The 20,443-nt window shown below is 43.5% G+C and overlaps 1 protein-coding gene across 5 annotated transcripts in view; it reads right to left on the bottom strand.

Annotated features, from left to right (window-relative positions):
* Window positions 1–20,443, bottom strand: part of LOC102457221 (uncharacterized) — a 137,959-nt gene that overhangs the window by 54,661 nt on the left and 62,855 nt on the right. For all 5 annotated transcript variants that reach the window (XM_075901164.1, XM_075901165.1, XM_025187914.2 and 2 more), the window contains one exon: window positions 18,457–18,698. In XM_075901164.1, the coding sequence (XP_075757279.1) occupies window positions 18,457–18,492 (36 nt within the window). In that variant the 5' untranslated portion in view covers window positions 18,493–18,698. The remainder of the gene's footprint in view (window positions 1–18,456; window positions 18,699–20,443) is intronic.

Below are 20,443 nucleotides of genomic sequence, written 5' to 3'. Positions count from 1 at the left end.
TGTAAAGTGTTGACTTTTTATTGTTCGGGTTTTTTAAATTTTTCTAGCCTTAGTTACCTGGCACAGGCCCACATTATAACAGATTGATACCCTGTCACATGACAAATGTCTTTCTCTGCTTTGGCTATGAATGGACCACACTCTGGCTATTTCATAGTGACAGTGATGTTCAGATGATGTATGTGTAGTGAATGTGTAACTACAGGTAGCAGTGAAAAACAAGCCCCACCCATACTGTGGTGTGGAACTACGTATGTGAGAGAAATCCCCTTCATCAGCTTTACGCCATTGCCAGAGTCTCTCTCTACTGTGGGAAAAGGCTGCAGCACCAAGGAACAGTCTAAGCCTTTAAGCACTAGAGCTTTTTTCCACCATAAGACTCTAGCAGTGGGGTGACAGCAGGACTCTGCACTGTCAAAAATAGCCATGTGGACAGGAAGGCATATCTTGAGTGGGCCCAAGAGTTATGTAAGGCATGTAGTCACGCACCACTCTCTTGAGGTGTGTCTTTACCTGCCTGAGATGTGCCTCACCACCTATAATGCCATTTATACCCATCCTGGAAAGTTACATGCATATGTACACTATGTGCCACTGATAAATGTGTGCAGTGTAGACAAATCGAATGTCAATCTCCCTTAGCATTACTGACTTTGTAGCATGTAAATAAGCTTCTGTGTGAACAGGTATTATAGAGAGAGAGTAAATAAAAACGATACATTTTTTGCTTTCTAAGATCTTGGCATTTTTCATGCTAATTGCAAAAGTAACTGATGGCGCAGCTCCAAATACTCATGCAAACTGAGGAGTGAATAAAAGCACGATAATTCTTTCATATTTGCTGAGGTACATACGGTTCTTACAATGACCTCTACATTCAGTATTTGAATTTTAAATGGTACATATACTTACCACGCACATATACAATTATCTCTTAACAAGACGATCCCCCACTGAACAGTTTCAATGTAAACAAACTGGAATTTGCATATATTTGAATTTTAAAAAGGGTTTCCTTAAGGCTAAATTCTGCCAACTTTTAACTGCTGTCTCCATTTGCTAAGCCAGGCGTCTCAAACTCCAGTCCCAGATGGAGTGATTGTACAATCTGGTCTGGGACTCCCAGTGCACCAGTGGGAGGCCTGTCCATTACCAGACCCCGAGCCCCGCCCCAGAGCTGACAGTGCATGGTAAGTTATTACACAGCCCACCCAGTGCGCTCTGCTTCCCCTGCAGCTCCTGCCACTGCGAGTGTGGGGAGGTGCGACCGCATGGCACCAGGCCCCTCCAGCAATTCCCAAAGCTGCGTGCTCGGGATGGGGTGCAATAGAGAGAGAGGGTGGGGTGATGACAGGAAGGGGTGCAACTTAGGGACCAGTAACTCACAGGATTCTATCTCCCCAGCCCACTAGCAGTCCTGGGCCAAATTGTGCAATCACTCCAGCTAAGACTGCCCCGCAGGCTTGGCATTTGAGATCCCTCTGCTAAGCTTCCTATAAGGAGCTGCTTATCGTGATCAAAATTATTGATAAAGGTGCAAAAATTTTACAGAGAAATGAAATGTATACTCCAAAGATAATATCCTGGCCTTATTCTAGTCAATGGCACAACTCTCATTAACTTCAACAGGGCCAGAATTTCACCTCACTTGTTCAAATCCTAGTTTAAGTGGGCAAATACCTTAATTTACTTGCACTGTCTGGATTGGTGCATATAACCATGTTGTATGCTTGCACAAAGCTTATGTGTAAATTCTAATCTGTGTGCATGCACTGAGTTGTTTTCTCATTTAGGGAATACAGAAAAGAGTACCATTTCTGCATGCAAAAATCCAGCTCTGTATTTTGATTCCCCAATTACATTTCACTGGTAAAAATCCTCTTTAAATTAGGAAATCTCAGCCCCTATGACATGAGAACAACATAGACTATCTTTTAATTTTTTTAAGAATTCACAAAGATAAACGGCTGCAATAGGGAAACAAGCGGTTTTGTGTGTCATAAATTTGAAAATACTAATTACTAAGTTAAGCTGCTACCTTTTCATAAATTCCAAGGAGACCAAAAATATAATGCTTGCTACAATTCCTTTAAGAGCATGAGTTTCTAATTCTATTACTTTTCTCCTATTATAACTGTCAATATGGGGAAAGCATTTTAAAGACAAAATAGGAAACAAGATAGCTTTTCAGTTGGTGAAATCTGTCAAAATTATTTGTCAGAAATCTGTCTGGGTTGTTGAGGTTTCTGACAACCACCTGGTAGCATGCTATTTTATTTGCAAACAAGAATTGAGTAGCAGATCCTGACCTTTAAGGTTTAGTATCGAAAGAGGCTTTTCTCTCATCATGTCACAATTTCTGTAATGCTCACACTTTTATTTATTTGGAAGGGCAGTTGTTTTCTTAAAAGAAAACAGCTTTCCTCAAATTAACCACTAAATGTCACCAAGTCAGATTGTTTTCTGTTGTCTAACAGAATGTGACTGGTGCAACCAGATGTAACACTCTAATATGACACTGGGCAACAAAGCAGCTTGGGAAAAAAAGGAAACTGTATTTATGACAGAAAATGCACATTATGGAAATAAATAATAATTCCATTAATAACAGATGTCAGCTACTGCCAGGATAAGGTCGCTTGTTCTCTACATTGTCTGCCTCAAGGATGGTCCAGTGGTTAGAGGTGTATCATAGAACTTGGGACACCATATTCCATTCCCTTGCTCTGCAACAGACTTTGGGCAAGTTACTTAGCCACTCTGTTCCATATCTATAAAAATGAGGCTAATGCTAATTCTTCTGTACTTTGCAGATGTTTGGTGAGGAAAATACATTGCAAGTTTATGAAGTGGTTTGAGATGAATAGTGCTATACAAGAGCTGGATATTTATTTTCATTAATGTGTCTAAAGAGTTAGGAAGACTTGAAAGTAAAATCCAACCTCACAATTGAGGAAAGGGTGCAGGGACTTTTCTTGTATCCAATACTTCAGCCTACAGGTTGAAATGGTGGGTAATGTGCTTGCATACTATTTGGCTGTTTCTACATTGGTGCGGTCTTGCACAAAAGCAGCTGCTTTTGAGCAAAAACTTGCTGCCTGTCTACACTGGCCGTGAGTTCTTGCGCAAGTAAAATGATGTTCTAATGTATGAAATCAGGGCTTCTAGCGCAAGAACTCTGATGCTCCCGCTCAGGAAGAAGCCCTCTTGCACAACTGTTCTTGCGCAAGAGGCCAGTGTAGACAGGCAACATGAATTTCTTGTGCAAGAAAGCCATATGGTTAAAATGGCCATCAGAGCTTTCTTGCGCAAGAGAGCATCTACACTGGCACAGATGCTCTTGCGCAAAAGCACATCTCTTTTGTAGACGCTCTCTTCTGGAAGAGTTTTTGCACAAGAACTCTTCCACAAAAGACTTCTTGCGCAAGTTCATGCCAATGTAGACGTAGCCAATTTGGGTATGGTAATGATGGATCTTTACAATGGTGAGTTAGTGTTAACCTTTGTGTCCTTTGGGCAGTTATCATGGATAGCCCTAAATGACCTCTTGCAGTATTTTCCATTATTCTCCCCTCACCCTAGTGCAGCCACACAGAGGGCCTTAAGCATTCTGGAAAGATCTCTCCACTTCAGGGTAAGTTTTACTTGAATCTTTTCAGACCTTCTTTGGATAAGCTGCAGAGAAGCAGTTAAAGTTGATATATTTGGAAAATATACACAACTATGAAACAAACAATCTGGGAACAAAATGGGACCTATACCTCATTTTATCTCTAAACTGTAACATTCATTTAGTTATAAACAATGGGCATTTCCTATGTACCCACAGGCAAAATGCAAAGAGTAACACACTCTAGCTCCCTTGGGGATATTCCCTGCATGCTCTGATGCTCAGGTTATTTCTATTGCATGTTAAATCCCACCTCGCCAGAACAGTATTTGGATCAGAACAAAAGTGGGGCTGACACAGAAAATATCCAGCACGGTGTATTAGTTGCCATAACAGCAGCAAAGTAAAACACAGTGGGCTGTGCAGCAATGAACCTGTCCAGCTAATGAATGGGTTTAGCCAAATGTGTGTGATCTCAATTAATTTACTGCAAACAATGGGGACAGTCACAGTACTGTATCCTTTCAAGCTTATTTAGCTGAAAATCAGAGCCAGCAATGCACTGAGCTATGCCATTTTCAGTGACAAAAAAAAAATCCTATTCTCCATATACACCACGGGAGCAGAATGTAAGGCCCAGGGGCTGGATCCAACTCCTGGCTTGCCTGGTCCAGTCCCCGAGATTTGGGCCCCTTCCCCATGCTGGCGCTTCAGCCCCATGCCAGCGTCAGGTCCCCACTGTGAGGGGAGGAGACCCAAGCCCAAGCTTCTCAGTTTTGTGCGGCTCCCAACTGATTTTTCAGGGCCTCTCAACCCAAAAAAAGGTTCTCCACCCCGATATACACAGTCCAGACATTAATTCTAATCCAAATAAAGTATAGATTGTTATCAATGGGAGATTTTGCTGCCTTAATTATAGGCTGAAAGCAACATTCCCCTCTTCACTTACACAAAGGTAAAACTAAAACAAGTGACTCTGGCTGCAGGAGCCTCCAGAGCAGGGCACCACTGACTCAAAGAACTTGGGACTAAACATAAGCATCTCTTTCTGGTGTTCCATGGGATCAGGGTTTTAGGAGGGAAAAAAAGAGAATGAGGTGGAGAAAAAATAGATGCAGAGGAGGCAGGGCATGACTGTTCTCCATATTGCCCCTTATATACACAAGTGCCAAAAATATGTGTGCTGAGGATGCTGCTGCAGCGCTTGGTTTGAAGTGGTTTCCATCGATGGGTTTATAGTTTGGTTTAACAGCACTCAGTGCCCTACCATCCAAACAGTTCCAGCTCCCCTGTTCACATCCCATGAATTTCTGAGTGGAAGTCTGAAAGCCAGGGCTGCCTGAGCCCAGATGGTGAAATATCTTTTATTGGACCAACTTCTGTAAACCGTGCTAATACCCAAGGAAGCTTTCCTGTCATTGCATCTGTACAGAAGCAGGGCATACTGCTGCCACTTGGCCAGGGTAGATAGAACAGCAAGATGGGTAACATTTCTAATTTTACTACTAAGAAACTAAAATGGAACATTTCATTTGGATTATTTCTTGGATTATCAAAATTTACCATTACACGAGCAAAGAAAATCCCAGCCTTAGAAAATGAAATAAATACAGGAAGGGAATTTATGTGAGCACATCAGCTTGATTCTTTATATCCAGCAGCTGATTGCACTTTCATTCATTTTAAGATCTGGTGCTTCAGAACTGCATCTTAAAGAAACAATAAAAGGGTCTGCTCTTATCTGACAAAGCAGGATAAAGTGACTTTGAGGAAAAGCCTTTAGGGGATTTCCTGTTGACTCAGTGCCTTCCAGCGACAGCACACAGGGCCTTCTGCAAAACAAGTTTAGAGAGTGAACTTAAAAGATAAATGCCAAACTGTACTGCAATTATTGACTTCTGACAAAAATTATCATAGCAGCTTCTATGTTCCAGCCCATGCCATTAACAAGAAAGAATAGCTTGTTTCAATATGGTTTTTAAAGAAGCTGGTTTTGTCTGTGGCAAAGATGCATGGGCATTTCCAGACCTCACCACATTATGTTGCATTCCATTGCTAGAGATTACATTTAAGTGAATTTATGGACAGATGGCCAAATTTAAGCCTGTGGCATAGGGGTTCAATTCCATTGTTATCAGTTAAGGTGCACTCACACCAGGTCTTAGCCTAGTGCAGAACATTCATCCCTGTGCCCCTACATAATCATTTCTGACTTTTATGGATAAAGGGAATTCAGGGCCATTGGCAGGGGGACAAAGGGAGCAATTGCCCTGAGGTCCAGCGATTCTAAAGGGCCTGGAGCCTGAGGCCCTTTAAATTGCTGCCAGAGCACCATGCAGCCACTCCAGGCAGCACTGAAGGCCACTGGGAGGGGGAGGGTGGCATGCCATGCTCACTGCTCTGCCCCCATCCTTTCTACCTGAGGCACCACCCTTTCTGGGAGCATGCAGCTGGGCCTCCCCCATCTTGTCCAACCAAGGAACATGGCTGTCAACTCCCCTGAGGGTATTGGAAACTTCCATTTCTGAGCTAGCTTAATTTACACTGACTATCAGCACAGATGATTGATGTGTCATTTCTCACTGCCACCGCTGTCTTCTGTAAACATGCAAGAGAATGGCTGATTCTTATTTTCTGAACAATGTTTCTATTCCTCAAATAAATTGTCTAATAATATTTTTCATTATTTGACCAGCTCTGGAACTGGCTGAATAATATCTGTCCACATTTATCCACAGAAAATATTCATCAAAATATATTCCCTTCTCTCTGGACTCCCTGGAAGTTTTGACATTGGCCTCAACGGGAGCAAGAACGGGACCAATGATATATTTGTATTAATTATTATTATTATTTATTCCTTTAGTGCAAAAAGGCGTGTGGTACTTAATAGGCAGCAGTACACAGGGCCAGATTTTCAAAGGTATTTTGGCACCTAGTAGGATCAAAGGGAGTTAGCCATGTAACCTACTTAGGCACTTCAGGAAATGCATGTGTCTTCAGGCACTTGGATTCCATTGTAAATCCAGCCCACGCTGCCTTCCTAAAGAAGCTTGCAGTCTAAAGCCCCAACCATGCACACACTTAAGCATGTGAGTAGCTTATGCAAGCAGTCCCATTCAGGAAAACTTTACCTACATGAGTAGTCTCATTCTTTAGGGCAAGTCTACACTGGGGAGTTATACTGCAATAACAAGGCAAGGATCCACACTACCAACCCTGTTATTTCAAAATAATGGGCTTGTTATCTCAAAATAATAACTCCTGCTTGTGAAGAAGAATAAACTTATTTCAAAATAGTTATTTTGGGAGTTATTAGTTCGAAATAACTTATTTTGAAATAACCTGGTAGTGTAGACATGGCCTTAGAAATCTGCACTGGGAAAGCCCAATGGAAGCCTTAGGATGTTGGCTTCCTAACTGATTTTGCTCTGTTCGTTACAATGACTGTCCATACTGTTTCCACATCCATATGCTATACACACACACATCACACCATTTACTTGTTACCACTTTTACGTATTTATTTTGCATATTAAGGCCCTAATCTGATCATGAACAATAAACATTTTTTCCAATGAGGGACATTTCAGAAAACTGGCTGGAAGATAATCAGATGAAGAAAGATAACACAGCCTATGCCTGCAGCAAGCCATCAAGGCCCAGAGAGAAGGATGTTCTTTAAAAACTCCTTGTTGCAAGAGAGCATATGCTATTTCATCAGAGCTGACAGCGCTTTGCTGGTTATTACGCAGCCTCAGCATTACTGTTATGATCAAGTACAAGTCCCGGAGAGAAAGCCCTTTGCAGCAGGGGAGCTCATCATAAGAAATATGTTGATGTTTCATAGACTCTAACTTCAGTCTGAGTCATGTTGGAGAGGGCAAGAAAAATGGTCTGGGTAATGTGAGGAAGGGGACGGGATGTCCCAAAGGTGTTGGAAAAACTGTGTTTCGAAGTGCAGAGCCTTAGACAAGTCCCGCTTTGCATTCTGATTAACTTGGCTTCCTTTAAAAATTCTTCCACTTCACACAGAGGAAGAAAGGGGGCAGTGAGGAGGCCAGGGTACACCTCTCTCAAGTCCCCCAAGTGCTAACTAAAGATCAGATATCATGTTTATGGTTGCCGGACCCCTAGGAAAGGTGTATGAGGAAGGGCCAGCTCTGTCCTTCTGGAAGGGGAAGGGTCTTAGGCGGAAGAGGCAGGGTGGGGCAGGGCTGGGGAAGCGAGCCCTCAACATTGCCCAGAGCACGGTGCATTGTCGCCAACCCTCCCTCTCAGCCAGCCCTCAGAGCCACCTAGAGTGCACCACACAGCATGCCAATGGCCATTTAAAGGGCTGGCTAGGGCTCCAGTTGCCACAGTATTGGCGACGGCCAGCCAAGAGCCTAGGGCAGTTGTCCCCTTTGTCCACCACATGAGTGGGCCTGTTAATGGTCATCTTACTTTTCTGTTCATGTCCTCAGTCTAGATGGTCCTTCGTCCTGCCATGAGGGCAGGAGACTGGGCTTGATGACCTCTCAAAGTCTCTTTCAGTCCTACAATTCTATGATTAAGTGCTAATCATCTATTCGCTCTTGAGAGATTAGGCCAACACGGAGGTTTTATGACTTGCTCTCCAGAAGCACTGGGGAGTCATTTTTACAAATGGAAAAAGTGTCTCTGAATAGAGTAACTCCCTTTTGCCAGCCCCATCTGCCAATATCAGTTCATTTGCTTACAGAAAGAAAGAGATATGAGCCATCAGCAAATTCGAACACCAGCGTCAGCAACTGAAAATCCATGGATTTGACTGGAGTAACACCGGCTTGCACAAAGCTTAATAAAAGACAGGATATATCAATTGCCTTTGATTTTGCCCCGATTAATTACTCTCTGTTTGTTTCTCAAGTGTCTACCATTACAGGCAGCGTTTATTTCTCAATGGCCTGTAGCTGTAACCCTTTGTGATAAGGTTTCCACAGAATTTTTAGTGCTGAGCTACTCATTAATTCCACTTTCATGCTAGCCCAGCCCAACACTCAGAGGGTATGTCTACACTAGCTCCCTACTTCGAACTAGGGAGGCTAATGTATGCATTCGATGTTGCAAGTGAAAATTTAAATATTTAAATATTTAGAATTTAAATATCCCGGGCTTTATTTGCATCTTCCCGTCCGGGCGCCATTTTTAAATCCCCCTAGTCCGAACTAACTGCCCGCGGCTACACGCGGCAGTCAAACATTAACTTGAACTAAGTCCTTAGTTCAAATTAACTGTTACACCTCATTGCACAAGGTGAGTCTGCTATAGGATCAGCTACAATCTCTTTGTTCCTGGACCCAGTGCTATGACTTAAAAGACAACTGCATCCCCTTGGGCTTAGGACACCAAAATCAGAAGACCACTGTGAATAGGCTGTGAAAAATGAAAGTTTTTAAGTGCAGTTGACTCTACCGAACCAAGCACTGAAGGCAGTCATGCAGAAAAGCATGTATGACCACATGAGTTTCCAGTCTGAACCATTTACAGCAGTTTCCTGCCCTTCCTCCCCCGCCCTTCCACCACCACTACCACACACACACACATATGTATGCATACACTGCTTAGAACATTCAGCAGAGAAGTTTGGGCTAATTCAGTTTTGCTTAGCATTACACGTATTAATCATTATTAAAACAGGTCAGAAAGTGGCTTACATTTTCTTTGTTTTTCTTCAAAACCACAAACTACCCACAAAATCTTAATCAAACAAAACCTAAACATCTGAAAGTCTGCCAAGAGCTTTTTACTTCACTGTATATTTCCATGCTATTGTTATGTGCTGGTTCGGTGACGTTAGGATTAACCAAATACATGTAGGTTGTCTTTAAGCTAAGGTAGAACTTTAAAAAAAAAACCTCAACAATAGTCTAATTGTTCCCACTGAGTCTATGTTATAAAAATTCCAAGACTGTCACTCTGTCTGCAGCTCATTCCTGAAGTCTAGAATGTTTAAGTTTATGTGTAGAGATTGAAGCAGTTACAAGCACGATTGAGAGCTCTCCTAGTTTAGAACATCTCCAAGTTCAATCACCACTGGAATTGATGGTCTATTACCATCCAATGTTTAAGTTCTCAACCATTTTGGCTTTGTTTTTGTTGTTATTTGTTTGTTTGAGTTTGGAGGTTTTTTAAGGGTTTTTGTCGTTGTTATGCCTTACAAATTATACCCAAGCAACATAATGCCCTATGTCTTTTAATTACAGTAATTAAAATAAATCATAGTGATAAGAACTTTAGAGAATATTTTCTTATTAATATGATGGTCCACTTAGTTCTGTGATGAAACAGTGATTACAAGGCTATTATGCAGTGACATCAAATTATTTTGGTGAAATTTATGAGTATTTCTGTTTGTAAGTTTGTGTGCAAACACTTCTCATTCCATTTTATCTTGTTAAACAAGCATATACATCAGGGAAGAATCTGGTTGCCAGGTACCAGATCTCTTAAAAGCTGGCCAACCATGCCAGAGAGTTTCTTAACTGAAATATAAGGGAATGTAAAAGGAACATATTAAACATATTCCAGCCAACATGCTCCCACAATCTACTGTATATTAGGTAGTGTAGACTTTCATTAAGTAATGAGCTGGTCAATTGAAATCAAGGCTATAACTCAACCAGTTTAGCATATTTAAAAGTCAATATTCCTTGTCTCCGGGACTTATAGAGCATATTAGAATGTGCTATACAATTTGTTCTAATAATTTACCTTTAAATCCTAGTCAAAAAAGGCCAGAGGGTTAAGGTTTTTAACTGGTCTGTGGCTGCTGACAAATTTGAGGGCTAATTCTTAGTTCTGGCCTGGTCAGTTTCTCCTCCTAAAAGCATCTTTTTACTGACATAAAACTGGATTGTTACTCTGTAACAAGCCTGTACAGTGACACCTCTTTCCCTTTGATTTGGAGTCCAGTGTTTTCACAAAGTTGTGTCATTGATCATCTAGACTGGAATTACATTATGTAAGCGGGGGAATGGTCCCACTATTGTGGGGAACTTTCTTGGCTTCTATACCACCCCGGTGAAATGGACCAGCGAAAGGATTTGAGTCCTCGCTCCCACTTCCTTTACCCCACGGCTCCCTGATCCTGAGGGCTCCCCCTCCAAGCTCCTGAGTAGCAGAGTCCTCGAAACCCCAACAAGGCTGGGCCCAGGTTTCTTGGGGCTTAATCCCCGACCTTGTAGTCACTAGGGGCAGGAGTTAGGGTGCACTCCGAGGTGCTCTCTTCACACTGCAGGCTTTCTTGGCCCAGTGATCATTTCATGAGGTTCAAAGCAAATACAATTTATTAAACATCAACTGATTAAAGAGAAAAGATTAAGAAAAAATGAGAATGGTTAAATGAGAACACACTGTCCTGCTCTGTAGCACAGGGACATCAAAACAGCAGCCTGCAGAGTGTAAGGACAGTCCACAGTCTCTTCCTTATAGGCCCCTTAGAGGCCCTGCATGTGCTGCAGGGGGGCTACAGGCAGGACACGCTTGCTCTGGCAGTGACCACACAGTCTCAAGCTCTAAGTGGCCAGACCCCTCTCCCAGTCTGGCCTGCTGGGCCTCTTGGCTGGTGATATCTCCCTGCCCAGAGCCTTTCCCCGCACTTTGCTGGTCCCAGCTGCTCACCACACCCAGCTGCAGGCTGTGCTGCTTTGCCAGTCTCCAGCTCCTTGCGGTGCTTCTCTGTCACTTTTGGCTCTCTGAGCACTGCCAGTCTGCTGCTCAACACAGGGTCTGCGCTCCTTGGACTGTGTGTGCCTGGCTCTGTTGCTGCAAAACTGCCCCTCAGCACAGCTTGCACTCTTTGGGCTGTCTGTGCCTGGCTCTGTTGCTGCAGGACTGCTTCTCCACACGGCTTGCTCCTCTTAGCTGTATCTCAGCTCTCTCCTTGCTCAGAGAGACCCAGAAAAATCCCAGCTCACAGGGAGGACGGGGCCTGGCCTCTTACTTTCCTCACTGGCCTGTCCAACCTGTCAATCAGGCCGAGCTAGAGTGTTGGCTGCTTTCCATTGTCTCTGGGGTCTGTCAGTCTCAGGGCCCTGATTCTCATGGACCCTTCCCCTTTTGATACTGGGAGCTGGCAAACCAAAAACTCCCACAGAGTTTTAGTAAGGGGCTAACAGTCCCCTTACAATTAACTCATAGAGTGGCCCCCATCAAAGATCTTCTGTTCTTTTGTCAATATTTTCTGTCCATGCACCAAATCATGGGTGAGAAGAAAGACGGGGAAAAATTTCTGGTCAACCATTTTGCATGATGCATTCACAGGATTTGGTTTATTAATCGAGAATTGTCTTAAAATGTTTCTCTCATTTATTATTTCAGAAAAGGAGAAGAAATGTTTCTTTTTTGCTTTTGCATTTCATGCACATTACAATATCACAAATGTTTATGCATATTAGATTTGCTTGTACAGCTTTCTTGCAAGTAAACTAGCGATAGCCATGAAGTGTAGTAGTATGAACTTTTTCAGGGTGATGTTACTGGGATTATCTGGTTTCTTCTATCTGAAGTGGCCTTTCCTACTTTTAGATTGCCTACATTTCCCTTCTATGTTTCCCATGCTATACTCATTGGCTGTGTCTAGACTGGCCAGTTTTTCCACAAAATCAGCTGCTTTTGCGGAAAAACTTGCCAGCTGTCTACACTGGCCGCTTGAATTTCCGCAAGAACACTGACAATCTCATATAAGATTGTCAGTGTTCTTGCGGAAATACTATGCTGCTCCCGTTCGGGCAAAAGCCCTCTTGCACAAATGATTTGCACAAGAGGGCCAGTGTAGACAGCACAGTACTGTTTTGCGCAAAAGCGCGTCTAGATTGGCATGGACGCTTTTCCGCAAAAAGTGCTTTTGCGGAAAAGCATCCATGCCAATCTAGATGGTCTTTTCCGAAAATGCTTTTAATGGAAAACTTTTCCGTTAAAAGCATTTCCGGAAAATGATGCCAGTCTAGATGTAGCCATTGGGTTCCAAATTTCAGGAACTTCTACGGTGCTATGGAGAAAACATTATCCATTAAAAACTAATCCCTTGAGAAGGCTCCAAAAGGCTCCAGTGACAGGCTTCATTCAGGAATTCCAGCACATATTAACCTCCACTTTCATCTCTAGCCCAGAGGTTTTCTTCAGTACTTTATTATTTGTATGACAGGCTCCTTCATGTTGAATAGACCATCCATGGAAATACAATACCCATAATTACTCTTTTAATCCTGCTCTGCCCAAGAAATCCACTACTATTTAAGGTGGGAGAAAAGGAGGTTGAGGGAAGGCCATAAGACTAGAGCCCTGCAAATCTGCAGATATCAATTTTATATCCACGAATGTGGATGCAGATCTCCATGGCTCATTTTTGTATCTAGAACCCTGCAAATTTGCAGATATGTGCTTTATAGCTACGGGTGTCCACTGCCACGGATGTCAATGACGATATCTACAGCTCAATTTGTGCAGATACAGATGTGGATACAAATTTTGTATCCACGCGGGGCTCTACATATGTCAAACCATTTACAAGTAGACTTGTTATCAGGTCTGCAGGTAGTTTGGTGTTTCAGCCCAGATGGAAACCCAAAATATTTCACACTGAAATGGCAACTTTCATCCAACAACCCCAAAGTCTCTTGCAAGCATTAATGAATCTGAACCCCAGTGGGAGCAGAAGAAATTGTTCTATCACTCAAAACCTAAGCTCTGTTTCACATTTAGAAGCAATCACTGGAAGGAGCTGGCAGAGGTGCATCTCTGGTCATGTAGTAGCCCATTAGAAGTCCCAAGTGGGCAGAATGACAATAGGCTGCTGAATGGAATTCTGATGACAATAGTCCATCTTTTCAGCTACAAAAACTACTCCAGATGCCAGCTACATGTGCATGAATACGCATATCACAAGGTATTAATTTATTTGGCCTTATTTAAATGAAATTGATCATTTGATGAGTAAAAACTTGCCTTAAGCAACCTTGCAAAGGACCAGCAAAAAAAAACAACAACAAAAAAAAAACCCCAAAACCATACACACACATTCTTACACCCAACAATCATGTAAGAGAATGGCCTTTAACTAACAATCAGAAAAAATTTGTGTGAGGAAGCCTTGGGCATGTGGTTCTTTAAAGTGGCAAATTAAAGCAAAACAGGGTGTGAAGGCATCTGGACAATTTTTTACCTACAACCGTACCACCTAGCAACTTGATCCTATCATCTGTCACAAGACAGGAAGAATTAACATGTACATGAGAGGCCTTAAGGAGATTTAGGGCCAGATTTTCAAACACGCTTGTACATATTTGAAAGCTTGTTTTATGCATGCAAATACCTCAGTGCACAACTTGTAATTGAGGCACTTTAATAACTACATGCAGTTACAAGCCCTGAGTCATATTAAGCATCCAGGTATTTGCATAGCAACTCTCTGTCTCCCACTCTTCCCACACTGGATGCTGAAACAGTGCTATTAATGATTCCCAAGACACTGCTCTGGCCTCTGAAGGAATGCCTACACAGCACGGGTATGTCTACACTTGCACCCTCTTTCGATGGAGGGATGCAAATGAAGACATTCAAAATTTCAAATGAAGCCAGGATTTAAATATCCCACGCTTTATTTGCATAATCACGCTATAGCGCTATTTCACAATACAAAACGCGGTATAGATGCGGTTATTTTGGGAGAACACCCTTCTTCCGAAATAACTGTTAAACCTCATCTACACCACGTTTTGTATTTTGAAATAGCGCTATTTTGAAATGGTGCCATAACGTGATTATGCAAATGAAGTGTGGGATATTTAAATCTCAGCTTCATTTGCAATTTTGAATGTCTTCATTTGCATCCCTCTATCGAAAGAGGGTGCAAGTGTAGACATACCCCACCACAACAACTTCTCAGTCCAGGCTGACAAGGAAGGTGCTGGAACAAAATGTGTAGTGGGGCAGTGGTGTAGCACCTAGGAGCGGAAATCTGGGTGGACCCTAACTCTCTGGTATATAGCCAATGACAGATTGTTAGCTCAACTTCTCCCCGATGCTATACCCTAGCCCTGGTGACCCTGGACACAGGGCTTCCCCTGCCAAGCTGGGCACACACATGGGGTGGCTCAAAATAACGGCAGGACGGAGCTGCCAGAGCATAGCTTTCTGAAAGGCAGGCACATAGCTCCATCCGGGATTTCAGGTGCCCGAGTGATGCTCTGGGGCCGTTGTGGCAGCACTACTCAGATTTGGGTGGGCCCAGATGCTAAAAAGGTGGAGGAGGTGGCCCACCCAAGCTCACTTGTGGCTATGCCCCTGTATTGGGAGTACTGAGCCGTTTAATACAAACTGTAAAGCCTGGTTAAAATGGAAACCACTGCAAGCCAGGCGCTGTTCCAGCACCCCTAGTCCCAGTCCTCAGATTAACAGGACTCTTGCAAGTGCTCTAAAAGCAACTATACAGACAGCGCTTTGAAGTTGCAAGTCCCAACCCTGCAACTTCAAAGTGCTTCATGCACTACTATTTTTAGAGCGCTAGCGTGCACCCTGCTAACCCAGATCTATTGATCCAGACTGGCAGGCGGGCCTGTGCTTACTTCATAATGCTTCAGAGATACACAGGGAGGAGCAACACCACACAGATGACAGTGAACATTGTTAAGATTCGATTTGCGCCTTCTTGACATCTTTGGTGAAGCTTTGCCAGAGGAACTGAAGTTTCAGCACATTATGCTGTGCAGTGCAGTGCAAGATGGGACATGCAATGGAACTGGAGTTGAGACATTCTTTCTTAAGGGTTTGTTTACACCTAAAACACTCCAATGACTCAGCTGTGCTGCAATAGCATTTCTGTGTAGCCACTACCTACGTGGATGGGAGAAATTCTCCCATCCATGTAGGTAAGCCACTTCCTTCAGAGGCAATAGCTAGGTTGATGAAAGAATTCTTCCATCAACCTAGCACTGTCCATATGGGGACTTAGGTCAGCTTAACCGTGGTATTCAAGGTGATTTTTTCACACCCCTGACCAATATACAATTAAACCAACCTAATTTTCTAGTGTAGATCAGGCTTCAGGGTCCAACACCTGACACCTGCAAAGCTGAATAGCTCAGACTTTGATTAACCAAGTACACGTCTCTCTTCAAAACTCTGAAGACCAGACTGCCCCCAGTGACTCTAAAAATGTGTGGGTGTAATTGAGGGCAGAATTTACTCCCTTGTCTACCGTTCTTTACCATAAGCTAAATGAGCATTAAACTTACTCCATTTTGCCTAATTTTTCAATAAGCCAACCATGTTTCCCAGTGAAAGATAAGCTAGACTTGCAAACAGGATTCAGTTCTCCCCAGCATCCATGCTCTGATTGATGCAAGGGAGTTGGAAAGGAAGACAGGGTCATCAGGGAGCTGTTTGCAGATTTCTGATTCCCTGTTGGCCCACACTCAGCCTACAGACTACTTCCTCTAACTTATGCCAGTCGAGGGCTGATACAGCTCCACTCTAACATACAGTAGTACTGATACACCCATCCCTCCCCCAGCATGGTCTTTAAACCAGGAAACCCCCAGGATAGATCAAGGGTTGGCAACTTTTCAGAAGTGGTGTGCCAAGATTTAACTTATTCATAGATTTGTGTGCTGCAGGGAGAAGGAAGGGAGCAGGGGCTGACCATATTTTCTGAACCAGCTTCAGCTAGGGAGAATGGCTTAATTTAAATTATTAAACAGATTAAGCTTTTTAACTTTCTCATGTTCGTTTATCAAACTTCATTTTAAATAAAGTAAAATATTATGTCCAACACAAAATGTTTCAATGTTTTCTTTATTTATGGCAGGAGTGGGGAACCTTTTTTGGGTATGGGGTCACTGACCCACAGAAAAATCTGCTGGAGACCACATAAATGAGAAGCACAAAAGAAAAACTCTTCCAAAACCCCCCAACCCTCACTGATGTTGTCCCCAACTGAGACACCTCACTATTATGGTGCTCCAGCCTCATGGGGTGAGAGGAAGGGACAGGGAGGACTGAGGTTCAGAGTTTCCCATAGGCCAGATTTACTTTTCTGGGGTGCCAAAGTTACTGGATTTTATGGACCCCATTAGGCTCTGGGGGAGGGACAAAATGAGGGGTTCAGTGTGTGGGACAGGGCTGCCAGTGAGGGGGATAGGGATGGGGGGTGCAAGATCTGGGTGGGAGAAGTTGCAAGGTCTGGGTGGGAGGTAGGGTGCAGAAGCAGTCTGGGAGTATGGTTTCTGCCCAGGTGGAGGGAGGAGAAGCAAGGGAGGGTGCAGCATGTGGCCAGGAAGGAGGGTGTAGGAGCAACGGTGGATGCAGGAGCAGGATGGGGGTGGAGGTAGGAGTCTGGCCAGGCCTGGGAGGAGGGTGTCTGGCCAGGAGGGAGGGTGCAGGAAAAAGGGAGGGTGACAGAGCAAGCTGTGGGTGCAGGGTCTTGGTGGGGGGGAAATTAATGAGGGGGATTGGAGTGTGAGGGTCTGGGCATGAGGCAGGACACTTACTTGGCTTCACACCTCCTTGCAGCAACTGCTGTGGCCACATGGTCCCAGGTTGTCCCCAGAAGCACCGCTGCCATGGCTACATGGTCCTGGGCCAGCCAGGCATTCCAGTGTCACAGCCAAGCAGTCTGGGACTGTTCCCAGAGGTCCTGCTTCTGCAGCCATGTGGTCCCAGGCCAGCCCCAGAGGCCAGAGGTGTCCCTGCTGCGGACACGCAGTCTTGGGCCAGACCTGGAGGTGCCACTGAGGAGCCTCAGCCACAGTGTTGCCTCCTCCCACTACAGCCTAACCTGCTGTGGGGAAGAGGGAGGTCTCTCCAGCGGCAGCGCGGGGGAGGAGGGGTGGGGTTAACCTTCCACCCGTGGGCCGCTGAAAAACCGGCTCATGTGCCACTTGTGACATGCATGCTATAAGTTGCTGACCCCTGAGATAGACCATCACTGTCCTCTTCACACGGGAAATTTTTCACTGGCCATTTATGATCTGGGTCTGACTCTGGGCCTAATCCAATTAAACATGAAGTTCTTGTAACTATAACATCACCATCCGAACCCGACTTTATACTACAGGGACATACATCTGGCAGCCACGATGGGATAATTCAAACCTGGTTTCAGTGTGAAACTTTATTGCCTTTGGCGGAGTTGCAGCCACTTATACTAGGTATGAATCTGGTATTCAGGGAGCTTATCTGCATTGAACAGAAACCATTTTGATTCATGTTTTCCACTTTCTCTGTATATTGTGGTATTCAGTGCAAATATCCTACAGGTTCTAAATTCTTTGAAGGATTTCTTGTTAAATGATTTGACAGAGAATCTCGCTATTTCCACCAATGTTCATTACATTTAACAGCTATTTTTATAACAATAGAAACTTGCTTATTTAGCTCTTTTAAGATTATAGAAGCAGAGTTCCTGTGACAGGTGTTACATACTTACTCCCCCTAGGGTATACAGTTGCTAGTATTACATATTAAGCAGCAAAGGTTTGTATCACATACTACCCAATGAAGGTTTGTATCACATACTACCCTAAAAGCGGCGAGGAGTCCTCTGGCACCTTATAGACTAACCATGGTGTTGGAGCATAAGCTTTCGTGGGCAAAGACCCACTTCGTCTTTAACACTTCGATTAGTCTATAAGGTGCCACAGGACTCCTCGCCACTTTTGCCGATTCAGACTAACATGGCTGCCCCTCTGATACTACCCTAAGCAATCCTTCTGTAAATTCCCTGCCAACACAATACAAATTTGTTCTCAGTTTTTGCAAGGCTATCTCTTCAGTTATGCACAACACACACATTTTACATAAGCAATAACAATTTCTGCCTTTACCTGTGGAATCGTGTCTTGAGCCTTTGTATTATCCATGGCTGCGAAACTTCTGTTTGTTTCATTAGTACCCACCGGGTAACATGCTATAGTTTATTCATGAAGCACACCTGCTTTTCAGCAGCACAGCTCTCTCTGGCTCTCTCAATCTTGTAGAGAGTGTTGTTTATTAACTATTACTTCCTTGTACACTGGGACCTCACAGAAACAAGGATGGTGCTGGGCTTCCTTATGGCAAGCCTGCTCTGTGAGAAAAGAAAAAGTAGAAGTTGTTTGTTTGCTTTCTCTGGAACGGATACTTATCTTTTCATTACTTCCTGATATCAGTGAATTATATGTTTTTATTAGACATTAATTCCATGGGACTTCCAAGCACTTATCTCGTTTTGAATGTTGTTTTAGCAATGTATAACAAAATCTTCTAAAAGAATTGCAAGTGTTATTGCCACCAGGAGTGGACCTTTCATAAGTCTGGTTCAGTGCACACCCAGAAACCCCAAGTGCATGTGTTCAAATTGCAACTTGAGCACGAGCAGACTGGGTAAGGGCAGAAACACACCTATGCTGAAGCTGTAATTTCCAGCCCAGGTAGAGGTACATGTACTACCTTTGATCAAGTGTATAAACCCTGACTGAAGTGTATAGCTGTGAACCCTAGAACTCCTGACATCCCCATGCCCATCCTAGTCAGCTACCCCAGAGCAGCAAATTCTGAATTTCTGATTTCCCCAGCAGCGCACTGGGCAGATTACCTACCTAGATCCCAGTGCACGGAGATATCGTCCCTCCCAGGACTGCAGAGCCTTCACCCCTGACCCCCTCCTGCACTCACATTCCCTCCCAGAGCCCGAATCTCTTCCTGCACCCCTACTTCAGGCAAGAGCCCACACCCAGCACCCAAACACCTTCTCAGAGCCTGCAACCTTCCTGTACCCAAACTCCTTCCTAGAGCCTGAGGCAAGTGTGTTGGGGGGGGAGGAGTTTAAGTGGGCATTCTGGGTACCACCAAGATTTCTGAAAAGCTGCTGCCTCTGCCTTGGAAGAAAGGCATAACAGAGGTGCAAATAAAAATGTTGCTAAAAACGATTTCCAAATGTGACTAGACACAGCATAGGGCCTTGTTTTAGGAAGGCTATTAACTTGGACACAGGCTGCTCTCTCAGTAGCTCTGGCAAGCACTGCTCTATTGAAAGTTTAATAAAAGCTTGTCTTTCTTCACAAACATTTTTTACCCATGTCTCTCTGAGATCCAAAGTGATCGGGTGGAAATGATTATTTTGACAAGTGACAGTTTAGACAACATATTTACACATTTGTACGGAATTTGGTGTATTGTTTTGATAAGTCATTCAATTTTTAAAAAGTACATTATTCATAAAATTAATTATCCAAGTATCCAATTTCCCCTTAGAATCCTTCCAGTTCTTAAAGAACTTCTATTTTCTTTTTGAATGAAGGAATCCCATGGAACTTTGTCTATAATCTGATTATAGCACTGCAAAGCCTTTTAGTATTGCAGTTACGGATTTATGTTATAAACATACAGCAGAATCATTAGACATGTTCCCTCTTCTGTCTGTAGAACAAGCACTTTTTGCAACTTCCATAATATGTGAGAAAGCAATTAATCAGAATGGAGCTCAACTGCTACTTTTAGAGCACACATTTTCAATTAATCCAAAGTCAATAATTACACCTTCCTTTAATAACTGCTTGTGAGATTTTTTTTCCCCAAGGTCTTATGTTAATTGACTCAAATGCCAGGATTGTGGGTTGCAGCAAACACATGGGAACAGTCTCCATTTAAACAAATTCCCCCTTCCAATCTTGCTTATGAGCAAGAGCATTGTGAAGAGGTAGAGGACTTGAACCTCCTTGGAAGGTCACCACCCCTGTTAGAGTTCAGAGGAGAGTGGAGGTCTGACAGATAGATGGACAAACTGATTCTGTAGGAAGTCTATATTGCATTGCTACATTGGCACAGCTGTGC

This window comes from Pelodiscus sinensis, chromosome 18, assembly GCF_049634645.1.
Source record: "Pelodiscus sinensis isolate JC-2024 chromosome 18, ASM4963464v1, whole genome shotgun sequence".
In the NCBI taxonomy this organism is placed as follows: Eukaryota; Metazoa; Chordata; order Testudines; family Trionychidae; genus Pelodiscus; species Pelodiscus sinensis.
The sequence above is the reverse complement of the archived record's forward strand: the minus strand, read 5'-3'. Positions and strand labels throughout refer to the sequence as shown.